An 18,684-nucleotide genomic window follows, 5' to 3' on the forward strand; every position below is an offset into this window, starting at 1 on the left:
TTCTTCCTTCAGACAAGCATGTGTCAAAACTTTGTTCATTTGCACAATGTCTCTCGGAAATGTCATTCTGTAGCACCTACCTATGTATGTATAAATTTATGAGATGGATTGCCTGTCTTTGCAATTCGTTTATTTTCATTTGCGCTCATTAGAATACTTAGCTAGCAGCCTCCATTGAAATCTGTGTGCTAATTTTGTTGGCATTTTGTTAATGGGCGCCTGTTTTTTTTTTTTTTTTTTTTGGCGCCTCCTTGTGTACTAATACGCCTGTAATACTGTATATCCCTGTATGCGAATTGGACTGTATGACGATATGAATATCTTGATACTGCCCAACCCTAAAATGTTCCTTCTTGACAAGAAGACATAATAAAGGGTAAGAATACAAACAAAGTAAATGGCTCAGTAGAATAGAATACATTTTTTTCTAAGTATAATACAGGAAAGCACAATTTATAGTCCAATATTTAGACATGCATCAGGGATGGGGGGGCAAGTGTTTTAAATTGTGCATTCAATCCAACATTTGCACAACCACAAAATAAAGCAAGGAAGCTGAAAATGATTTTAATGTATTTCTTAGAACTTGTAGGCTAGCTGTCTGAGATGTAAACATTTAGCCTCAAATTTTGCAAGATCTTCCCTTGGGGAGCCCTTCATATTTTGAGTGACTCAACAATTCAATTAGCTCGACTTGCACGAGGAAAAAGCCAGTAGAATAAAATGTTCTACTCTTATTTAGTTTCCTCAGACCTGCTAGCAGCCAGGATTCCTGGCCTTTATGTTGTGTTGTTGTTGCTGTGGTGCTTTGTGTCATCGGCAGAGTTCCTAGACTCCCGAGGGGAGAGGGGGGGTGTTTGCCTGAGTAATCTATATTAGAACAGACTTGTTGAACTCTTGACTCCTCAGACTCCTGAGGGGAGTGGGGGGGTGTTTGCCTGAGTAATCTATATTAGAACAGACTTGTTGAACTCTTGACTCCTCAGACTCCTGAGGAGGGTTATCAAACAGTGGTCTCCTGCATCCCAAATGGCACTTTATTCCCTGGTTTAGTGCACTACGTTTGTCAAGGGTATGGGTTCTGGTCAAAAGTAGGTCACTATATAGGGAATAGGATGCCATTTGGTGTGCAGTGTTTGATAGTCTGTAGTATGAGCCAACAACTAAACTTTGACTTGTTTAGATGAGTGAGCAGCGTTGACTCGGCTCTGATAAGGGGATGGGTGTAGGTTGATGTGAACCAGAGGTGGAGGGGATTCTTTTGGCCATCGTATGAGAATACAACAAGATTGTGGACAGGTCGTCGTTGTAAATAAGAATACATTCTTAAATTACTTACCTGTATGAATAAAGGGGGGAAAATAATTGTGGTTGCAGACTTCCTGAGTTATTCTACTGTGGGGATGGGACTGCCTGAGAGATGACGTCATTCTACTACGGGGATGGGCAAGTCCTCGGGGCCTGATTGGTGTCAGACGTTTACTCCAGCCTCAGCTAACACACCTGACTCCAATAATCAACTAATCATGATCATCAGTTTAAAATGTAATTAGTTTAATCAGCTGTGTTTGCTAGACGGGGAGAAAGTGTGACACCACTCTGGCCCCTGAGGACTTTGAGTTTCCTATCCACGTTCTACTGGCACAACTCTCCTACTGTAGCTAGGCTATAGGGCCCGACCAGCACAGTTAGGGTCTGTTCTCTTAATCACACTGAATCATAAGGCATCACACTGCACAATCTATCTGAAGATGATTTGCCCGTTGCCTAGCCTATATGGCTACCACAGTACACACAAATAGAATAACATAATTTTTGGTTGATTTAAAATGCCCATCAAATTCTCTTCCACAGGAGAAAATAGTACCATTAGCGGTGTACACATTCGGCCTATATTGTGAATGGGTCTCTGTCTGTAGTGATGCACTGTAACTGGTTCCTCTGCAGTCCTTCAGTGTGTGGGGGAAATCCTCTATGGTACAGTAACCTTGATCTTGATTGTATTGTGTTGCAGTGACCCGACAATCCACAGCCTCCCAGCGCCCAGAGTGTAATGTTCTGAAGAAGCAAGACCTTCACGTTCCAGAGGGAGAGCTGTTACTACAGGTTAGTGGGGTCTATTCAGTAGCCACCCTGTCTGTTACTACAGGTTAGTGGGGCCTATTCAGTAGCCACCCTGTCTGTTACTACAGGTTAGTGGGGCCTATTCAGTAACCCTGTCTGTTACTACAGGTTAGTGGGGTCTGTTCAGTAGCCACCCTGTCTGTTACTACAGGTTAGTGGGGTCTGTTCGGTAGCCACCCTGTCTGTTACTATAGGTTAGTGGGGTCTATTCGGTAGCCACCCTGTCTGTTACTACAGGTTAGTGGGGTCTATTCGGTAGCCACCCTGTCTGTTACTACAGGTTAGTGGGGTCTATTCAGTAGCCACCCTGTCTGTTACTACAGGTTAGTGGGGTCTGTTCAGTAGCCACCCTGTCTGTTACTACAGGTTAGTGGGGTCTGTTCGGTAGCCACCCTGTCTGTTACTATAGGTTAGTGGGGTCTATTCGGTAGCCACCCTGTCTGTTACTACAGGTTAGTGGGGTCTATTCGGTAGCCACCCTGTCTGTTACTACAGGTTAGTGGGGTCTATTCAGTAGCCACCCTGTCTGTTACTACAGGTTAGTGGGGTCTGTTCAGTAGCCACCCTGTCTGTTACTACAGGTTAGTGGGGTCTGTTCAGTAGCCACCCTGTCTGTTACTACAGGTTAGTGGGGTCTGTTCAGTAGCCACCCTGTCTGTAACTACAGGTTAGTGGGGTCTATTCAGTAACCCTGTCTGTTACTACAGGTTAGTGGAGTCTATTCAGTAGCCACCCTGTCTGTTACTACAGGTTAGTGGGGTCTATTCAGTAGCCACCCTGTCTGTTACTACAGGTTAGTGGGGTCTATTCAGTAGCCACCCTGTCTGTTACTACAGGTTAGTGGGGTCTATTCAGTAGCCACCCTGTCTGTTACTACAGGTTAGTGGGGCCTATTCAGTAGCCACCCTGTCTGTTACTACAGGTTAGTGGGGTCTATTCAGTAGCCACCCTGTCTGTTACTACAGGTTAGTGGGGCCTATTCAGTAGCCACCCTGTCTGTTACTACAGGTTAGTGGGGCCTATTCAGTAGCCACCCTGTCTGTTACTACAGGTTAGTGGGGCCTATTCAGTAGCCACCCTGTCTGTTACTACAGGTTAGTGGGGCCTATTCAGTAGCCACCCTGTCTGTTACTACAGGTTAGTGGGGCCTATTCAGTAGCCACCCTGTCTGTTACTACAGGTTAGTGGGGCCTATTCAGTAGCCACCCTGTCTGTTACTACAGGTTAGTGGGGTCTGTTCAGTAGCCACCCTGTCTGTCACTACAGGTTAGTGGGGTCTATTCAGTAGCCACCCTGTCTGTTACTACAGGTTAGTGGGGTCTATTCAGTAGCCACCCTGTCTGTTACTACAGGTTAGTGGGGTCTATTCAGTAGCCACCCTGTCTGTTACTACAGGTTAGTGGGGTCTGTTCAGTAGCCACCCTGTCTGTTACTACAGGTTAGTGGGGTCTGTTCAGTAGCCACCCTGTCTGTAACTACAGGTTAGTGGGGTCTATTCAGTAACCCTGTCTGTTACTACAGGTTAGTGGAGTCTATTTAGTAGCCACCCTGTCTGTTACTACAGGTTAGTGGGGTCTATTCAGTAGCCACCCTGTCTGTTACTACAGGTTAGTGGGGTCTATTCAGTAGCCACCCTGTCTGTTACTACAGGTTAGTGGGGTCTATTCAGTAGCCACCCTGTCTGTTACTACAGGTTAGTGGGGCCTATTCAGTAGCCACCCTGTCTGTTACTACAGGTTAGTGGGGTCTATTCAGTAGCCACCCTGTCTGTTACTACAGGTTAGTGGGGCCTATTCAGTAGCCACCCTGTCTGTTACTACAGGTTAGTGGGGCCTATTCAGTAGCCACCCTGTCTGTTACTACAGGTTAGTGGGGCCTATTCAGTAGCCACCCTGTCTGTTACTACAGGTTAGTGGGGCCTATTCAGTAGCCACCCTGTCTGTTACTACAGGTTAGTGGGGCCTATTCAGTAGCCACCCTGTCTGTTACTACAGGTTAGTGGGGCCTATTCAGTAGCCACCCTGTCTGTTACTACAGGTTAGTGGGGTCTGTTCAGTAGCCACCCTGTCTGTCACTACAGGTTAGTGGGGTCTATTCAGTAGCCACCCTGTCTGTTACTACAGGTTAGTGGGGTCTATTCAGTAGCCACCCTGTCTGTTACTACAGGTTAGTGGGGTCTATTCAGTAGCCACCCTGTCTGTTACTACAGGTTAGTGGGGTCTATTCAGTAGCCACCCTATCTGTTACTACAGGTTAGTGGGGTCTGTTCAGTAGCCACCCTGTCTGTTACTACAGGTTAGTGGGGTCTATTCAGTAGCCACCCTGTCTGTTACTACAGGTTAGTGGGGTCTGTTCAGTAGCCACCCTGTCTGTTACTACAGGTTAGTGGGGTCTATTCAGTAGCCACCCTGTCTGTTACTACAGGTTAGTGGGGTCTGTTCAGTAGCCACCCTGTCTGTTACTACAGGTTAGTGGGGTCTGTTCAGTAGCCACCCTGTCTGTTACTATAGGTTAGTGGGGTCTATTCAGTAACCACCCTGTCTGTTTCTACAGGTTAGTGGGGTCTATTCAGTAGCCACCCTGTCTGTTACTACAGGTTAGTGGGGTCTATTCAGTAGCCACCCTGTCTGTTACTACAGGTTAGTGGGGTCTATTCAGTAACCCTGTCTGTTACTACAGGTTAGTGGGGTCTATTCAGTAGCCACCCTGTCTGTTACTACAGGTTAGTGGGGTCTGTTCAGTAGCCACCCTGTCTGTTACTACAGGTTAGTGGGGTCTATTCAGTAACCCTGTCTGTTACTACAGGTTAGTGGGGTCTGTTCAGTAGCCACCCTGTCTGTTACTACAGGTTAGTGGGGTCTATTCAGTAGCCACCCTGTCTGTTACTACAGGTTAGTGGGGTTTGTTCAGTAGCCACCCTGTCTGTTACTACAGGTTAGTGGGGTCTGTTCAGTAGCCACCCTGTCTGTTACTACAGGTTAGTGGGGTCTATTCAGTAGCCACCCTGTCTGTTACTACAGGTTAGTGGGGTCTATTCAGTAGCCACCCTGTCTGTTACTACAGGTTAGTGGGGTCTATTCAGTAGCCACCCTGTCTGTTACTACAGGTTAGTGGGGTCTGTTCAGTAACCACCCTGTCTGTTACTACAGGTTAGTGCGGTCTGTTCAGTAGCCACCCTGTCTGTTACTACAGGTTAGTGGGGTCTATTCAGTAGCCACCCTGTCTGTTACTACAGGTTAGTGGGGTCTATTCAGTAGCCACCCTGTCTGTTACTACAGGTTAGTGGGGTCTATTCAGTAGCCACCCTGTCTGTTACTACAGGTTAGTGGGGTCTATTCAGTAGCCACCCTGTCTGTTACTACAGGTTAGTGGGGTTTGTTCAGTAGCCACCCTGTCTGTTACTACAGGTTAGTGGGGTCTGTTCAGTAGCCACCCTGTCTGTTACTACAGGTTAGTGGGGTCTGTTCAGTAGCCACCCTGTCTGTTACTACAGGTTAATGGGGTCTGTTCAGTAGCCACCCTGTCTGTTACTACAGGTTAGTGGGGTCTATTCAGTAGCCACCCTGTCTGTTACTACAGGTTAGTGGGGTCTATTCGGTAGCCACCCTGTCTGTTACTACAGGTTAGTGGGGTCTGTTCAGTAGCCACCCTGTCTGTTACTACAGGTTAGTTGGGTCTATTCAGTAACCCTGTCTGTTACTACAGGTTAGTGGGGTCTGTTCAGTAGCCACCCTGTCTGTTACTACAGGTTAGTGGGGTCTATTCAGTAACCCTGTCTGTTACTACAGGTTAGTGGAGTCTATTCAGTAGCCACCCTGTCTGTTACTACAGGTTAGTGGGGTCTGTTCAGTAGCCACCCTGTCTGTTACTACAGGTTAGTGGGGTCTATTCAGTAGCCACCCTGTCTGTTACTACAGGTTAGTGGGGTCTATTCGGTAGCCACCCTGTCTGTTACTACAGGTTAGTGGAGTCTATTCGGTAGCCACCCTGTCTGTTACTACAGGTTAGTGGGGTCTATTCAGTAGCCACCCTGTCTGTTACTACAGGTTAGTGGGGTCTGTTCAGTAGCCACCCTGTCTGTTACTACAGGTTAGTGGGGTCTATTCAGTAACCCTGTCTGTTACTACAGGTTAGTGGAGTCTATTCAGTAGCCACCCTGTCTGTTACTACAGGTTAGTGGGGTCTGTTCAGTAGCCACCCTGTCTGTTACTACAGGTTAGTGGGGTCTATTCAGTAGCCACCCTGTCTGTTACTACAGGTTAGTGGGGTCTATTCGGTAGCCACCCTGTCTGTTACTACAGGTTAGTGGAGTCTATTCGGTAGCCACCCTGTCTGTTACTACAGGTTAGTGGGGTCTATTCAGTAGCCACCCTGTCTGTTACTACAGGTTAGTGGGGTCTGTTCAGTAGCCACCCTGTCTGTTACTACAGGTTAGTGGGGTCTATTCAGTAACCCTGTCTGTTACTACAGGTTAGTGGGGTCTGTTCAGTAACCCTGTCTGTTACTACAGGTTAGTGGGGTCTATTCGGTAGCCACCCTGTCTGTTACTACAGGTTAGTGGGGTCTATTCAGTAGCCACCCTGTCTGTTACTACAGGTTAGTGGGGTCTGTTCAGTAGCCACCCTGTCTGTTACTACAGGTTAGTGGGGTCTATTCAGTAGCCACCCTGTCTTTTACTACAGGTTAGTGGGGTCTATTCAGTAGCCACCCTCTGTTACTACAGGTTAGTGGGGTCTATTCGGTAGCCACCCTGTCTGTTACTACAGGTTAGTGGGGTCTATTCAGTAGCCACCCTGTCTGTTACTACAGGTTAGTGGGGTCTATTCAGTAGCCACCCTGTCTGTTACTACAGGTTAGTGGGGTCTGTTCAGTAGCCACCCTGTCTGTTACTACAGGTTAGTGGGGTCTATTCGGTAGCCACCCTGTCTGTTACTACAGGTTAGTGGGGTCTATTCAGTAGCCACCCTGTCTGTTACTACAGGTTAGTGGGGTCTATTCAGTAGCCACCCTGTCTGTTACTACAGGTTAGTGGGGTCTATTCAGTAGCCACCCTGTCTGTTACTACAGGTTAGTGGGGTCTGTTCAGTAGCCACCCTGTCTGTTACTACAGGTTAGTGGGGTTTGTTCAGTAGCCACCCTGTCTGTTACTACAGGTTAGTGGGGTCTGTTCAGTAGCCACCCTGTCTGTTACTACAGGTTAGTGGGGTCTATTCAGTAGCCACCCTGTCTGTTACTACAGGTTAGTGGGGTCTGTTCAGTAGCCACCCTGTCTGTTACTACAGGTTAGTGGGGTCTATTCAGTAACCCTGTCTGTTACTACAGGTTAGTGGGGTCTGTTCAGTAGCCACCCTGTCTGTTACTACAGGTTAGTGGGGTTTGTTCAGTAGCCACCCTGTCTGTTACTACAGGTTAGTGGGGTCTATTCAGTAGCCACCCTGTCTGTTACTACAGGTTAGTGGGGTCTATTCAGTAGCCACCCTGTCTGTTACTACAGGTTAGTGGGGTCTATTCAGTAGCCACCCTGTCTGTTACTACAGGTTAGTGGGGTCTGTTCAGTAGCCACCCTTTCTGTTACTACAGGTTAGTGGGGTCTTTTCGGTAGGCACCCTGTCTGTTACTACAGGTTAGTGGGGTCTATTCAGTAGCCACCCTGTCTGGTACTACAGGTTAGTGGGGTCTATTCAGTAACCCTGTCTGTTACTACAGGTTAGTGGGGTCTGTTCAGTAGCCACCCTGTCTGTTACTACAGGTTAGTGGGGTCTATTCGGTAGCCACCCTGTCTGTTACTACAGGTTAGTGGGGTCTATTCAGTAGCCACCCTGTCTGTTACTACAGGTTAGTGGGGTCTATTCAGTAGCCACCCTGTCTGTTACTACAGGTTAGTGGGGTCTATTCAGTAGCCACCCTGTCTGTTACTACAGGTTAGTGGGGTCTATTCAGTAGCCACCCTATCTGTTACTACAGGTTAGTGGGGTCTGTTCAGTAGCCACCCTGTCTGTTACTACAGGTTAGTGGGGTCTATTCAGTAGCCACCCTGTCTGTTACTACAGGTTAGTGGGGTCTGTTCAGTAGCCACCCTGTCTGTTACTACAGGTTAGTGGGGTCTATTCAGTAGCCACCCTGTCTGTTACTACAGGTTAGTGGGGTCTGTTCAGTAGCCACCCTGTCTGTTACTACAGGTTAGTGGGGTCTGTTCAGTAGCCACCCTGTCTGTTACTATAGGTTAGTGGGGTCTATTCAGTAACCACCCTGTCTGTTTCTACAGGTTAGTGGGGTCTATTCAGTAGCCACCCTGTCTGTTACTACAGGTTAGTGGGGTCTATTCAGTAGCCACCCTGTCTGTTACTACAGGTTAGTGGGGTCTATTCAGTAACCCTGTCTGTTACTACAGGTTAGTGGGGTCTATTCAGTAGCCACCCTGTCTGTTACTACAGGTTAGTGGGGTCTGTTCAGTAGCCACCCTGTCTGTTACTACAGGTTAGTGGGGTCTATTCAGTAACCCTGTCTGTTACTACAGGTTAGTGGGGTCTGTTCAGTAGCCACCCTGTCTGTTACTACAGGTTAGTGGGGTCTATTCAGTAGCCACCCTGTCTGTTACTACAGGTTAGTGGGGTTTGTTCAGTAGCCACCCTGTCTGTTACTACAGGTTAGTGGGGTCTGTTCAGTAGCCACCCTGTCTGTTACTACAGGTTAGTGGGGTCTATTCAGTAGCCACCCTGTCTGTTACTACAGGTTAGTGGGGTCTATTCAGTAGCCACCCTGTCTGTTACTACAGGTTAGTGGGGTCTGTTCAGTAACCACCCTGTCTGTTACTACAGGTTAGTGCGGTCTGTTCAGTAGCCACCCTGTCTGTTACTACAGGTTAGTGGGGTCTATTCAGTAGCCACCCTGTCTGTTACTACAGGTTAGTGGGGTCTATTCAGTAGCCACCCTGTCTGTTACTACAGGTTAGTGGGGTCTATTCAGTAGCCACCCTGTCTGTTACTACAGGTTAGTGGGGTCTGTTCAGTAGCCACCCTGTCTGTTACTACAGGTTAGTGGGGTTTGTTCAGTAGCCACCCTGTCTGTTACTACAGGTTAGTGGGGTCTGTTCAGTAGCCACCCTGTCTGTTACTACAGGTTAGTGGGGTCTGTTCAGTAGCCACCCTGTCTGTTACTACAGGTTAGTGGGGTCTGTTCAGTAGCCACCCTGTCTGTTACTACAGGTTAGTGGGGTCTATTCAGTAGCCACCCTGTCTGTTACTACAGGTTAGTGTGGTCTATTCGGTAGCCACCCTGTCTGTTACTACAGGTTAGTGGGGTCTGTTCAGTAGCCACCCTGTCTGTTACTACAGGTTAGTCGGGTCTATTCAGTAACCCTGTCTGTTACTACAGGTTAGTGGGGTCTGTTCAGTAGCCACCCTGTCTGTTACTACAGGTTAGTGGGGTCTATTCAGTAACCCTGTCTGTTACTACAGGTTAGTGGAGTCTATTCAGTAGCCACCCTGTCTGTTACTACAGGTTAGTGGGGTCTGTTCAGTAGCCACCCTGTCTGTTACTACAGGTTAGTGGGGTCTATTCAGTAGCCACCCTGTCTGTTACTACAGGTTAGTGGGGTCTATTCGGTAGCCACCCTGTCTGTTACTACAGGTTAGTGGAGTCTATTCGGTAGCCACCCTGTCTGTTACTACAGGTTAGTGGGGTCTATTCAGTAGCCACCCTGTCTGTTACTACAGGTTAGTGGGGTCTGTTCAGTAGCCACCCTGTCTGTTACTACAGGTTAGTGGGGTCTATTCAGTAACCCTGTCTGTTACTACAGGTTAGTGGAGTCTATTCAGTAGCCACCCTGTCTGTTACTACAGGTTAGTGGGGTCTGTTCAGTAGCCACCCTGTCTGTTACTACAGGTTAGTGGGGTCTATTCAGTAGCCACCCTGTCTGTTACTACAGGTTAGTGGGGTCTATTCGGTAGCCACCCTGTCTGTTACTACAGGTTAGTGGGGTCTATTCAGTAGCCACCCTGTCTGTTACTACAGGTTAGTGGGGTCTATTCAGTAGCCACCCTGTCTGTTACTACAGGTTAGTGGGGTCTATTCAGTAGCCACCCTGTCTGTTACTACAGGTTAGTGGGGTCTGTTCAGTAACCACCCTGTCTGTTACTACAGGTTAGTGCGGTCTGTTCAGTAGCCACCCTGTCTGTTACTACAGGTTAGTGGGGTCTATTCAGTAGCCACCCTGTCTGTTACTACAGGTTAGTGGGGTCTATTCAGTAGCCACCCTGTCTGTTACTACAGGTTAGTGGGGTCTATTCAGTAGCCACCCTGTCTGTTACTACAGGTTAGTGGGGTTTGTTCAGTAGCCACCCTGTCTGTTACTACAGGTTAGTGGGGTCTGTTCAGTAGCCACCCTGTCTGTTACTACAGGTTAGTGGGGTCTGTTCAGTAGCCACCCTGTCTGTTACTACAGGTTAGTGGGGTCTGTTCAGTAGCCACCTTGTCTGTTACTACAGGTTAGTGGGGTCTATTCAGTAGCCACCCTGTCTGTTACTACAGGTTAGTGGGGTCTATTCGGTAGCCACCCTGTCTGTTACTACAGGTTAGTGGGGTATGTTCAGAAGCCACCCTGTCTGTTACTACAGGTTAGTTGGGTCTATTCAGTAACCCTGTCTGTTACTACAGGTTAGTGGGGTCTGTTCAGTAGCCACCCTGTCTGTTACTACAGGTTAGTGGGGTCTATTCAGTAACCCTGTCTGTTACTACAGGTTAGTGGAGTCTATTCAGTAGCCACCCTGTCTGTTACTACAGGTTAGTGGGGTCTGTTCAGTAGCCACCCTGTCTGTTACTACAGGTTAGTGGGGTCTATTCAGTAGCCACCCTGTCTGTTACTACAGGTTAGTGGGGTCTATTCGGTAGCCACCCTGTCTGTTACTACAGGTTAGTGGAGTCTATTCGGTAGCCACCCTGTCTGTTACTACAGGTTAGTGGGGTCTATTCAGTAGCCACCCTGTCTGTTACTACAGGTTAGTGGGGTCTGTTCAGTAGCCACCCTGTCTGTTACTACAGGTTAGTGGGGTCTATTCAGTAACCCTGTCTGTTACTACAGGTTAGTGGAGTCTATTCAGTAGCCACCCTGTCTGTTACTACAGGTTAGTGGGGTCTGTTCAGTAGCCACCCTGTCTGTTACTACAGGTTAGTGGGGTCTATTCAGTAGCCACCCTGTCTGTTACTACAGGTTAGTGGGGTCTATTCGGTAGCCACCCTGTCTGTTACTACAGGTTAGTGGAGTCTATTCGGTAGCCACCCTGTCTGTTACTACAGGTTAGTGGGGTCTATTCAGTAGCCACCCTGTCTGTTACTACAGGTTAGTGGGGTCTGTTCAGTAGCCACCCTGTCTGTTACTACAGGTTAGTGGGGTCTATTCAGTAACCCTGTCTGTTACTACAGGTTAGTGGGGTCTGTTCAGTAACCCTGTCTGTTACTACAGGTTAGTGGGGTCTATTCGGTAGCCACCCTGTCTGTTACTACAGGTTAGTGGGGTCTATTCAGTAGCCACCCTGTCTGTTACTACAGGTTAGTGGGGTCTGTTCAGTAGCCACCCTGTCTGTTACTACAGGTTAGTGGGGTCTATTCAGTAGCCACCCTGTCTTTTACTACAGGTTAGTGGGGTCTATTCAGTAGCCACCCTCTGTTACTACAGGTTAGTGGGGTCTATTCGGTAGCCACCCTGTCTGTTACTACAGGTTAGTGGGGTCTATTCAGTAGCCACCCTGTCTGTTACTACAGGTTAGTGGGGTCTATTCAGTAGCCACCCTGTCTGTTACTACAGGTTAGTGGGGTCTGTTCAGTAGCCACCCTGTCTGTTACTACAGGTTAGTGGGGTCTATTCGGTAGCCACCCTGTCTGTTACTACAGGTTAGTGGGGTCTATTCAGTAGCCACCCTGTCTGTTACTACAGGTTAGTGGGGTCTATTCAGTAGCCACCCTGTCTGTTACTACAGGTTAGTGGGGTCTATTCAGTAGCCACCCTGTCTGTTACTACAGGTTAGTGGGGTCTGTTCAGTAGCCACCCTGTCTGTTACTACAGGTTAGTGGGGTTTGTTCAGTAGCCACCCTGTCTGTTACTACAGGTTAGTGGGGTCTGTTCAGTAGCCACCCTGTCTGTTACTACAGGTTAGTGGGGTCTATTCAGTAGCCACCCTGTCTGTTACTACAGGTTAGTGGGGTCTGTTCAGTAGCCACCCTGTCTGTTACTACAGGTTAGTGGGGTCTATTCAGTAACCCTGTCTGTTACTACAGGTTAGTGGGGTCTGTTCAGTAGCCACCCTGTCTGTTACTACAGGTTAGTGGGGTTTGTTCAGTAGCCACCCTGTCTGTTACTACAGGTTAGTGGGGTCTATTCAGTAGCCACCCTGTCTGTTACTACAGGTTAGTGGGGTCTATTCAGTAGCCACCCTGTCTGTTACTACAGGTTAGTGGGGTCTATTCAGTAGCCACCCTGTCTGTTACTACAGGTTAGTGGGGTCTGTTCAGTAGCCACCCTGTCTGTTACTACAGGTTAGTGGGGTCTTTTCGGTAGGCACCCTGTCTGTTACTACAGGTTAGTGGGGTCTATTCAGTAGCCACCCTGTCTGGTACTACAGGTTAGTGGGGTCTATTCAGTAACCCTGTCTGTTACTACAGGTTAGTGGGGTCTGTTCAGTAGCCACCCTGTCTGTTACTACAGGTTAGTGGGGTCTATTCGGTAGCCACCCTGTCTGTTACTACAGGTTAGTGGGGTCTATTCGGTAGCCACCCTGTCTGTTACTACAGGTTAGTGGGGTCTATTCAGTAGCCACCCTGTCTGTTACTACAGGTTAGTGGGGTCTATTCAGTAGCCACCCTGTCTGTTACTACAGGTTAGTGGGGTCTATTCAGTAGCCACCCTGTCTGTTACTACAGGTTAGTGGGGTCTATTCAGTAGCCACCCTGTCTGTTACTACAGGTTAGTGGGGTCTATTCAGTAGCCACCCTGTCTGTTACTACAGGTTAGTGGGGTCTATTCAGTAGCCACCCTATCTGTTACTACAGGTTAGTGGGGTCTGTTCAGTAGCCACCCTGTCTGTTACTACAGGTTAGTGGGGTCTATTCAGTAGCCACCCTGTCTGTTACTACAGGTTAGTGGGGTCTGTTCAGTAGCCACCCTGTCTGTTACTACAGGTTAGTGGGGTCTATTCAGTAGCCACCCTGTCTGTTACTACAGGTTAGTGGGGTCTGTTCAGTAGCCACCCTGTCTGTTACTACAGGTTAGTGGGGTCTGTTCAGTAGCCACCCTGTCTGTTACTATAGGTTAGTGGGGTCTATTCAGTAACCACCCTGTCTGTTTCTACAGGTTAGTGGGGTCTATTCAGTAGCCACCCTGTCTGTTACTACAGGTTAGTGGGGTCTATTCAGTAGCCACCCTGTCTGTTACTACAGGTTAGTGGGGTCTATTCAGTAACCCTGTCTGTTACTACAGGTTAGTGGGGTCTATTCAGTAGCCACCCTGTCTGTTACTACAGGTTAGTGGGGTCTGTTCAGTAGCCACCCTGTCTGTTACTACAGGTTAGTGGGGTCTATTCAGTAACCCTGTCTGTTACTACAGGTTAGTGGGGTCTGTTCAGTAGCCACCCTGTCTGTTACTACAGGTTAGTGGGGTCTATTCAGTAGCCACCCTGTCTGTTACTACAGGTTAGTGGGGTTTGTTCAGTAGCCACCCTGTCTGTTACTACAGGTTAGTGGGGTCTGTTCAGTAGCCACCCTGTCTGTTACTACAGGTTAGTGGGGTCTATTCAGTAGCCACCCTGTCTGTTACTACAGGTTAGTGGGGTCTATTCAGTAGCCACCCTGTCTGTTACTACAGGTTAGTGGGGTCTATTCAGTAGCCACCCTGTCTGTTACTACAGGTTAGTGGGGTCTGTTCAGTAACCACCCTGTCTGTTACTACAGGTTAGTGCGGTCTGTTCAGTAGCCACCCTGTCTGTTACTACAGGTTAGTGGGGTCTATTCAGTAGCCACCCTGTCTGTTACTACAGGTTAGTGGGGTCTATTCAGTAGCCACCCTGTCTGTTACTACAGGTTAGTGGGGTCTATTCAGTAGCCACCCTGTCTGTTACTACAGGTTAGTGGGGTCTGTTCAGTAGCCACCCTGTCTGTTACTACAGGTTAGTGGGGTTTGTTCAGTAGCCACCCTGTCTGTTACTACAGGTTAGTGGGGTCTGTTCAGTAGCCACCCTGTCTGTTACTACAGGTTAGTGGGGTCTGTTCAGTAGCCACCCTGTCTGTTACTACAGGTTAGTGGGGTCTGTTCAGTAGCCACCCTGTCTGTTACTACAGGTTAGTGGGGTCTATTCAGTAGCCACCCTGTCTGTTACTACAGGTTAGTGGGGTCTATTCGGTAGCCACCCTGTCTGTTACTACAGGTTAGTGGGGTCTGTTCAGTAGCCACCCTGTCTGTTACTACAGGTTAGTCGGGTCTATTCAGTAACCCTGTCTGTTACTACAGGTTAGTGGGGTCTGTTCAGTAGCCACCCTGTCTGTTACTACAGGTTAGTGGGGTCTATTCAGTAACCCTGTCTGTTACTACAGGTTAGTGGAGTCTATTCAGTAGCCACCCTGTCTGTTACTACAGGTTAGTGGGGTCTGTTCAGTAGCCACCCTGTCTGTTACTACAGGTTAGTGGGGTCTATTCAGTAGCCACCCTGTCTGTTACTACAGGTTAGTGGGGTCTATTCGGTAGCCACCCTGTCTGTTACTACAGGTTAGTGGAGTCTATTCGGTAGCCACCCTGTCTGTTACTACAGGTTAGTGGGGTCTATTCAGTAGCCACCCTGTCTGTTACTACAGGTTAGTGGGGTCTGTTCAGTAGCCACCCTGTCTGTTACTACAGGTTAGTGGGGTCTATTCAGTAACCCTGTCTGTTACTACAGGTTAGTGGAGTCTATTCAGTAGCCACCCTGTCTGTTACTACAGGTTAGTGGGGTCTGTTCAGTAGCCACCCTGTCTGTTACTACAGGTTAGTGGGGTCTATTCAGTAGCCACCCTGTCTGTTACTACAGGTTAGTGGGGTCTATTCGGTAGCCACCCTGTCTGTTACTACAGGTTAGTGGAGTCTATTCGGTAGCCACCCTGTCTGTTACTACAGGTTAGTGGGGTCTATTCAGTAGCCACCCTGTCTGTTACTACAGGTTAGTGGGGTCTGTTCAGTAGCCACCCTGTCTGTTACTACAGGTTAGTGGGGTCTATTCAGTAACCCTGTCTGTTACTACAGGTTAGTGGGGTCTGTTCAGTAACCCTGTCTGTTACTACAGGTTAGTGGGGTCTATTCGGTAGCCACCCTGTCTGTTACTACAGGTTAGTGGGGTCTATTCAGTAGCCACCCTGTCTGTTACTACAGGTTAGTGGGGTCTGTTCAGTAGCCACCCTGTCTGTTACTACAGGTTAGTGGGGTCTATTCAGTAGCCACCCTGTCTTTTACTACAGGTTAGTGGGGTCTATTCAGTAGCCACCCTCTGTTACTACAGGTTAGTGGGGTCTATTCGGTAGCCACCCTGTCTGTTACTACAGGTTAGTGGGGTCTATTCAGTAGCCACCCTGTCTGTTACTACAGGTTAGTGGGGTCTATTCAGTAGCCACCCTGTCTGTTACTACAGGTTAGTGGGGTCTGTTCAGTAGCCACCCTGTCTGTTACTACAGGTTAGTGGGGTCTATTCGGTAGCCACCCTGTCTGTTACTACAGGTTAGTGGGGTCTATTCAGTAGCCACCCTGTCTGTTACTACAGGTTAGTGGGGTCTATTCAGTAGCCACCCTGTCTGTTACTACAGGTTAGTGGGGTCTATTCAGTAGCCACCCTGTCTGTTACTACAGGTTAGTGGGGTCTGTTCAGTAGCCACCCTGTCTGTTACTACAGGTTAGTGGGGTTTGTTCAGTAGCCACCCTGTCTGTTACTACAGGTTAGTGGGGTCTGTTCAGTAGCCACCCTGTCTGTTACTACAGGTTAGTGGGGTCTATTCAGTAGCCACCCTGTCTGTTACTACAGGTTAGTGGGGTCTGTTCAGTAGCCACCCTGTCTGTTACTACAGGTTAGTGGGGTCTATTCAGTAACCCTGTCTGTTACTACAGGTTAGTGGGGTCTGTTCAGTAGCCACCCTGTCTGTTACTACAGGTTAGTGGGGTTTGTTCAGTAGCCACCCTGTCTGTTACTACAGGTTAGTGGGGTCTATTCAGTAGCCACCCTGTCTGTTACTACAGGTTAGTGGGGTCTATTCAGTAGCCACCCTGTCTGTTACTACAGGTTAGTGGGGTCTATTCAGTAGCCACCCTGTCTGTTACTACAGGTTAGTGGGGTCTGTTCAGTAGCCACCCTGTCTGTTACTACAGGTTAGTGGGGTCTTTTCGGTAGGCACCCTGTCTGTTACTACAGGTTAGTGGGGTCTATTCAGTAGCCACCCTGTCTGGTACTACAGGTTAGTGGGGTCTATTCAGTAACCCTGTCTGTTACTACAGGTTAGTGGGGTCTGTTCAGTAGCCACCCTGTCTGTTACTACAGGTTAGTGGGGTCTATTCGGTAGCCACCCTGTCTGTTACTACAGGTTAGTGGGGTCTATTCAGTAGCCACCCTGTCTGTTACTACAGGTTAGTGGGGTCTATTCAGTAGCCACCCTGTCTGTTACTACAGGTTAGTGGGGTCTATTCAGTAGCCACCCTGTCTGTTACTACAGGTTAGTGGGGTTTGTTCAGTAGCCACCCTGTCTGTTACTACAGGTTAGTGGGGTCTGTTCAGTAGCCACCCTGTCTGTTACTACAGGTTAGTGGGGTCTATTCAGTAGCCACCCTGTCTGTTACTACAGGTTAGTGGGGTCTGTTCAGTAGCCACCCTGTCTGTTACTACAGGTTAGTGGGGTCTATTCAGTAACCCTGTCTGTTACTACAGGTTAGTGGGGTCTGTTCAGTAGCCACCCTGTCTGTTACTACAGGTTAGTGGGGTTTGTTCAGTAGCCACCCTGTCTGTTACTACAGGTTAGTGGGGTCTATTCAGTAGCCACCCTGTCTGTTACTACAGGTTAGTGGGGTCTATTCAGTAGCCACCCTGTCTGTTACTACAGGTTAGTGGGGTCTATTCAGTAGCCACCCTGTCTGTTACTACAGGTTAGTGGGGTCTATTCAGTAGCCACCCTGTCTGTTACTACAGGTTAGTGGGGTCTATTCAGTAGCCACCCTGTCTGTTACTACAGGTTAGTGGGGTCTGTTCAGTAGCCACCCTGTCTGTTACTACAGGTTAGTGGGGTCTATTCAGTAGCCACCCTGTCTGTTACTACAGGTTAGTGGGGTCTATTCAGTAGCCACCCTGTCTGTTACTACAGGTTAGTGGGGTCTGTTCAGTAGCCACCCTGTCTGTTACTACAGGTTAGTGGGGTCTGTTCAGTAGTCACCATGTCTGTTACTACAGGTTAGTGGGGTCTGTTCAGTAGCCACCCTGTCTGTTACTACAGGTTAGTGGGGTCTATTCGGTAGGCACCCTGTCTGTTACTACAGGTTAGTGGGGTCTATTCGGTAGGCACCCTGTCTGTTACTACAGGTTAGTGGGGTCTATTCAGTAGCCACCCTGTCTGGTACTACAGGTTAGTGGGGTCTATTCAGTAACCCTGTCTGTTACTACAGGTTAGTGGGGTCTGTTCAGTAGCCACCCTGTCTGTTACTACAGGTTAGTGGGGTCTATTCAGTAGCCACCCTGTCTGTTACTACAGGTTAGTGGGGTCTGTTCAGTAGCCACCCTGTCTGTTACTACAGGTTAGTGGGGTCTGTTCAGTAGCCACCCTGTCTGTTACTACAGGTTAGTGGGGTCTATTCGGTAGCCACCCTGTCTGTTACTACAGGTTAGTGGGGTCTATTCAGTAGCCACCCTGTCTGTTACTACAGGTTAGTGGGGTCTGTTCAGTAGCCACCCTGTCTGTTACTACAGGTTAGTGGGGTCTCTTCAGTAGCCACCCTGTCTGTTACTACAGGTTAGTGGGGTCTGTTCAGTAGCCACCCTGTCTGTTACTACAGGTTAGTGGGGTTTGTTCAGTAGCCACCCTGTCTGTTACTACAGGTTAGTGGGGTCTGTTCAGTAGCCACCCTGTCTGTTACTACAGGTTAGTGGGGTCTATTCAGTAGCCACCCTGTCTGTTACTACAGGTTAGTGGGGTCTGTTCAGTAGCCACCCTGTCTGTTACTACAGGTTAGTGGGGTCTATTCAGTAACCCTGTCTGTTACTACAGGTTAGTGGGGTCTGTTCAGTAGCCACCCTGTCTGTTACTACAGGTTAGTGGGGTTTGTTCAGTAGCCACCCTGTCTGTTACTACAGGTTAGTGGGGTCTATTCAGTAGCCACCCTGTCTGTTACTACAGGTTAGTGGGGTCTATTCAGTAGCCACCCTGTCTGTTACTACAGGTTAGTGGGGTCTATTCAGTAGCCACCCTGTCTGTTACTACAGGTTAGTGGGGTCTGTTCAGTAGCCACCCTGTCTGTTACTACAGGTTAGTGGGGTCTTTTCGGTAGGCACCCTGTCTGTTACTACAGGTTAGTGG

At 48.5% G+C, this 18,684-nt stretch overlaps 1 protein-coding gene across 1 annotated transcript in view; it reads left to right on the forward strand.

Annotated features, from left to right (window-relative positions):
- LOC129847437 (aryl hydrocarbon receptor-like) overlaps positions 1-18,684 on the forward strand; it is a gene marked incomplete at its 3' end in the record, with an annotated part of 81,261 nt that overhangs the window by 39,017 nt on the left and 23,560 nt on the right. The window contains 1 exon segment of the mRNA XM_055915229.1: positions 2,015-2,106. Coding sequence (XP_055771204.1) covers positions 2,015-2,106 — 92 coding nt within the window.

This window comes from Salvelinus fontinalis, unplaced genomic scaffold (assembly GCF_029448725.1).
Source record: "Salvelinus fontinalis isolate EN_2023a unplaced genomic scaffold, ASM2944872v1 scaffold_0843, whole genome shotgun sequence".
Taxonomy (NCBI): domain Eukaryota; kingdom Metazoa; phylum Chordata; class Actinopteri; order Salmoniformes; family Salmonidae; genus Salvelinus; species Salvelinus fontinalis.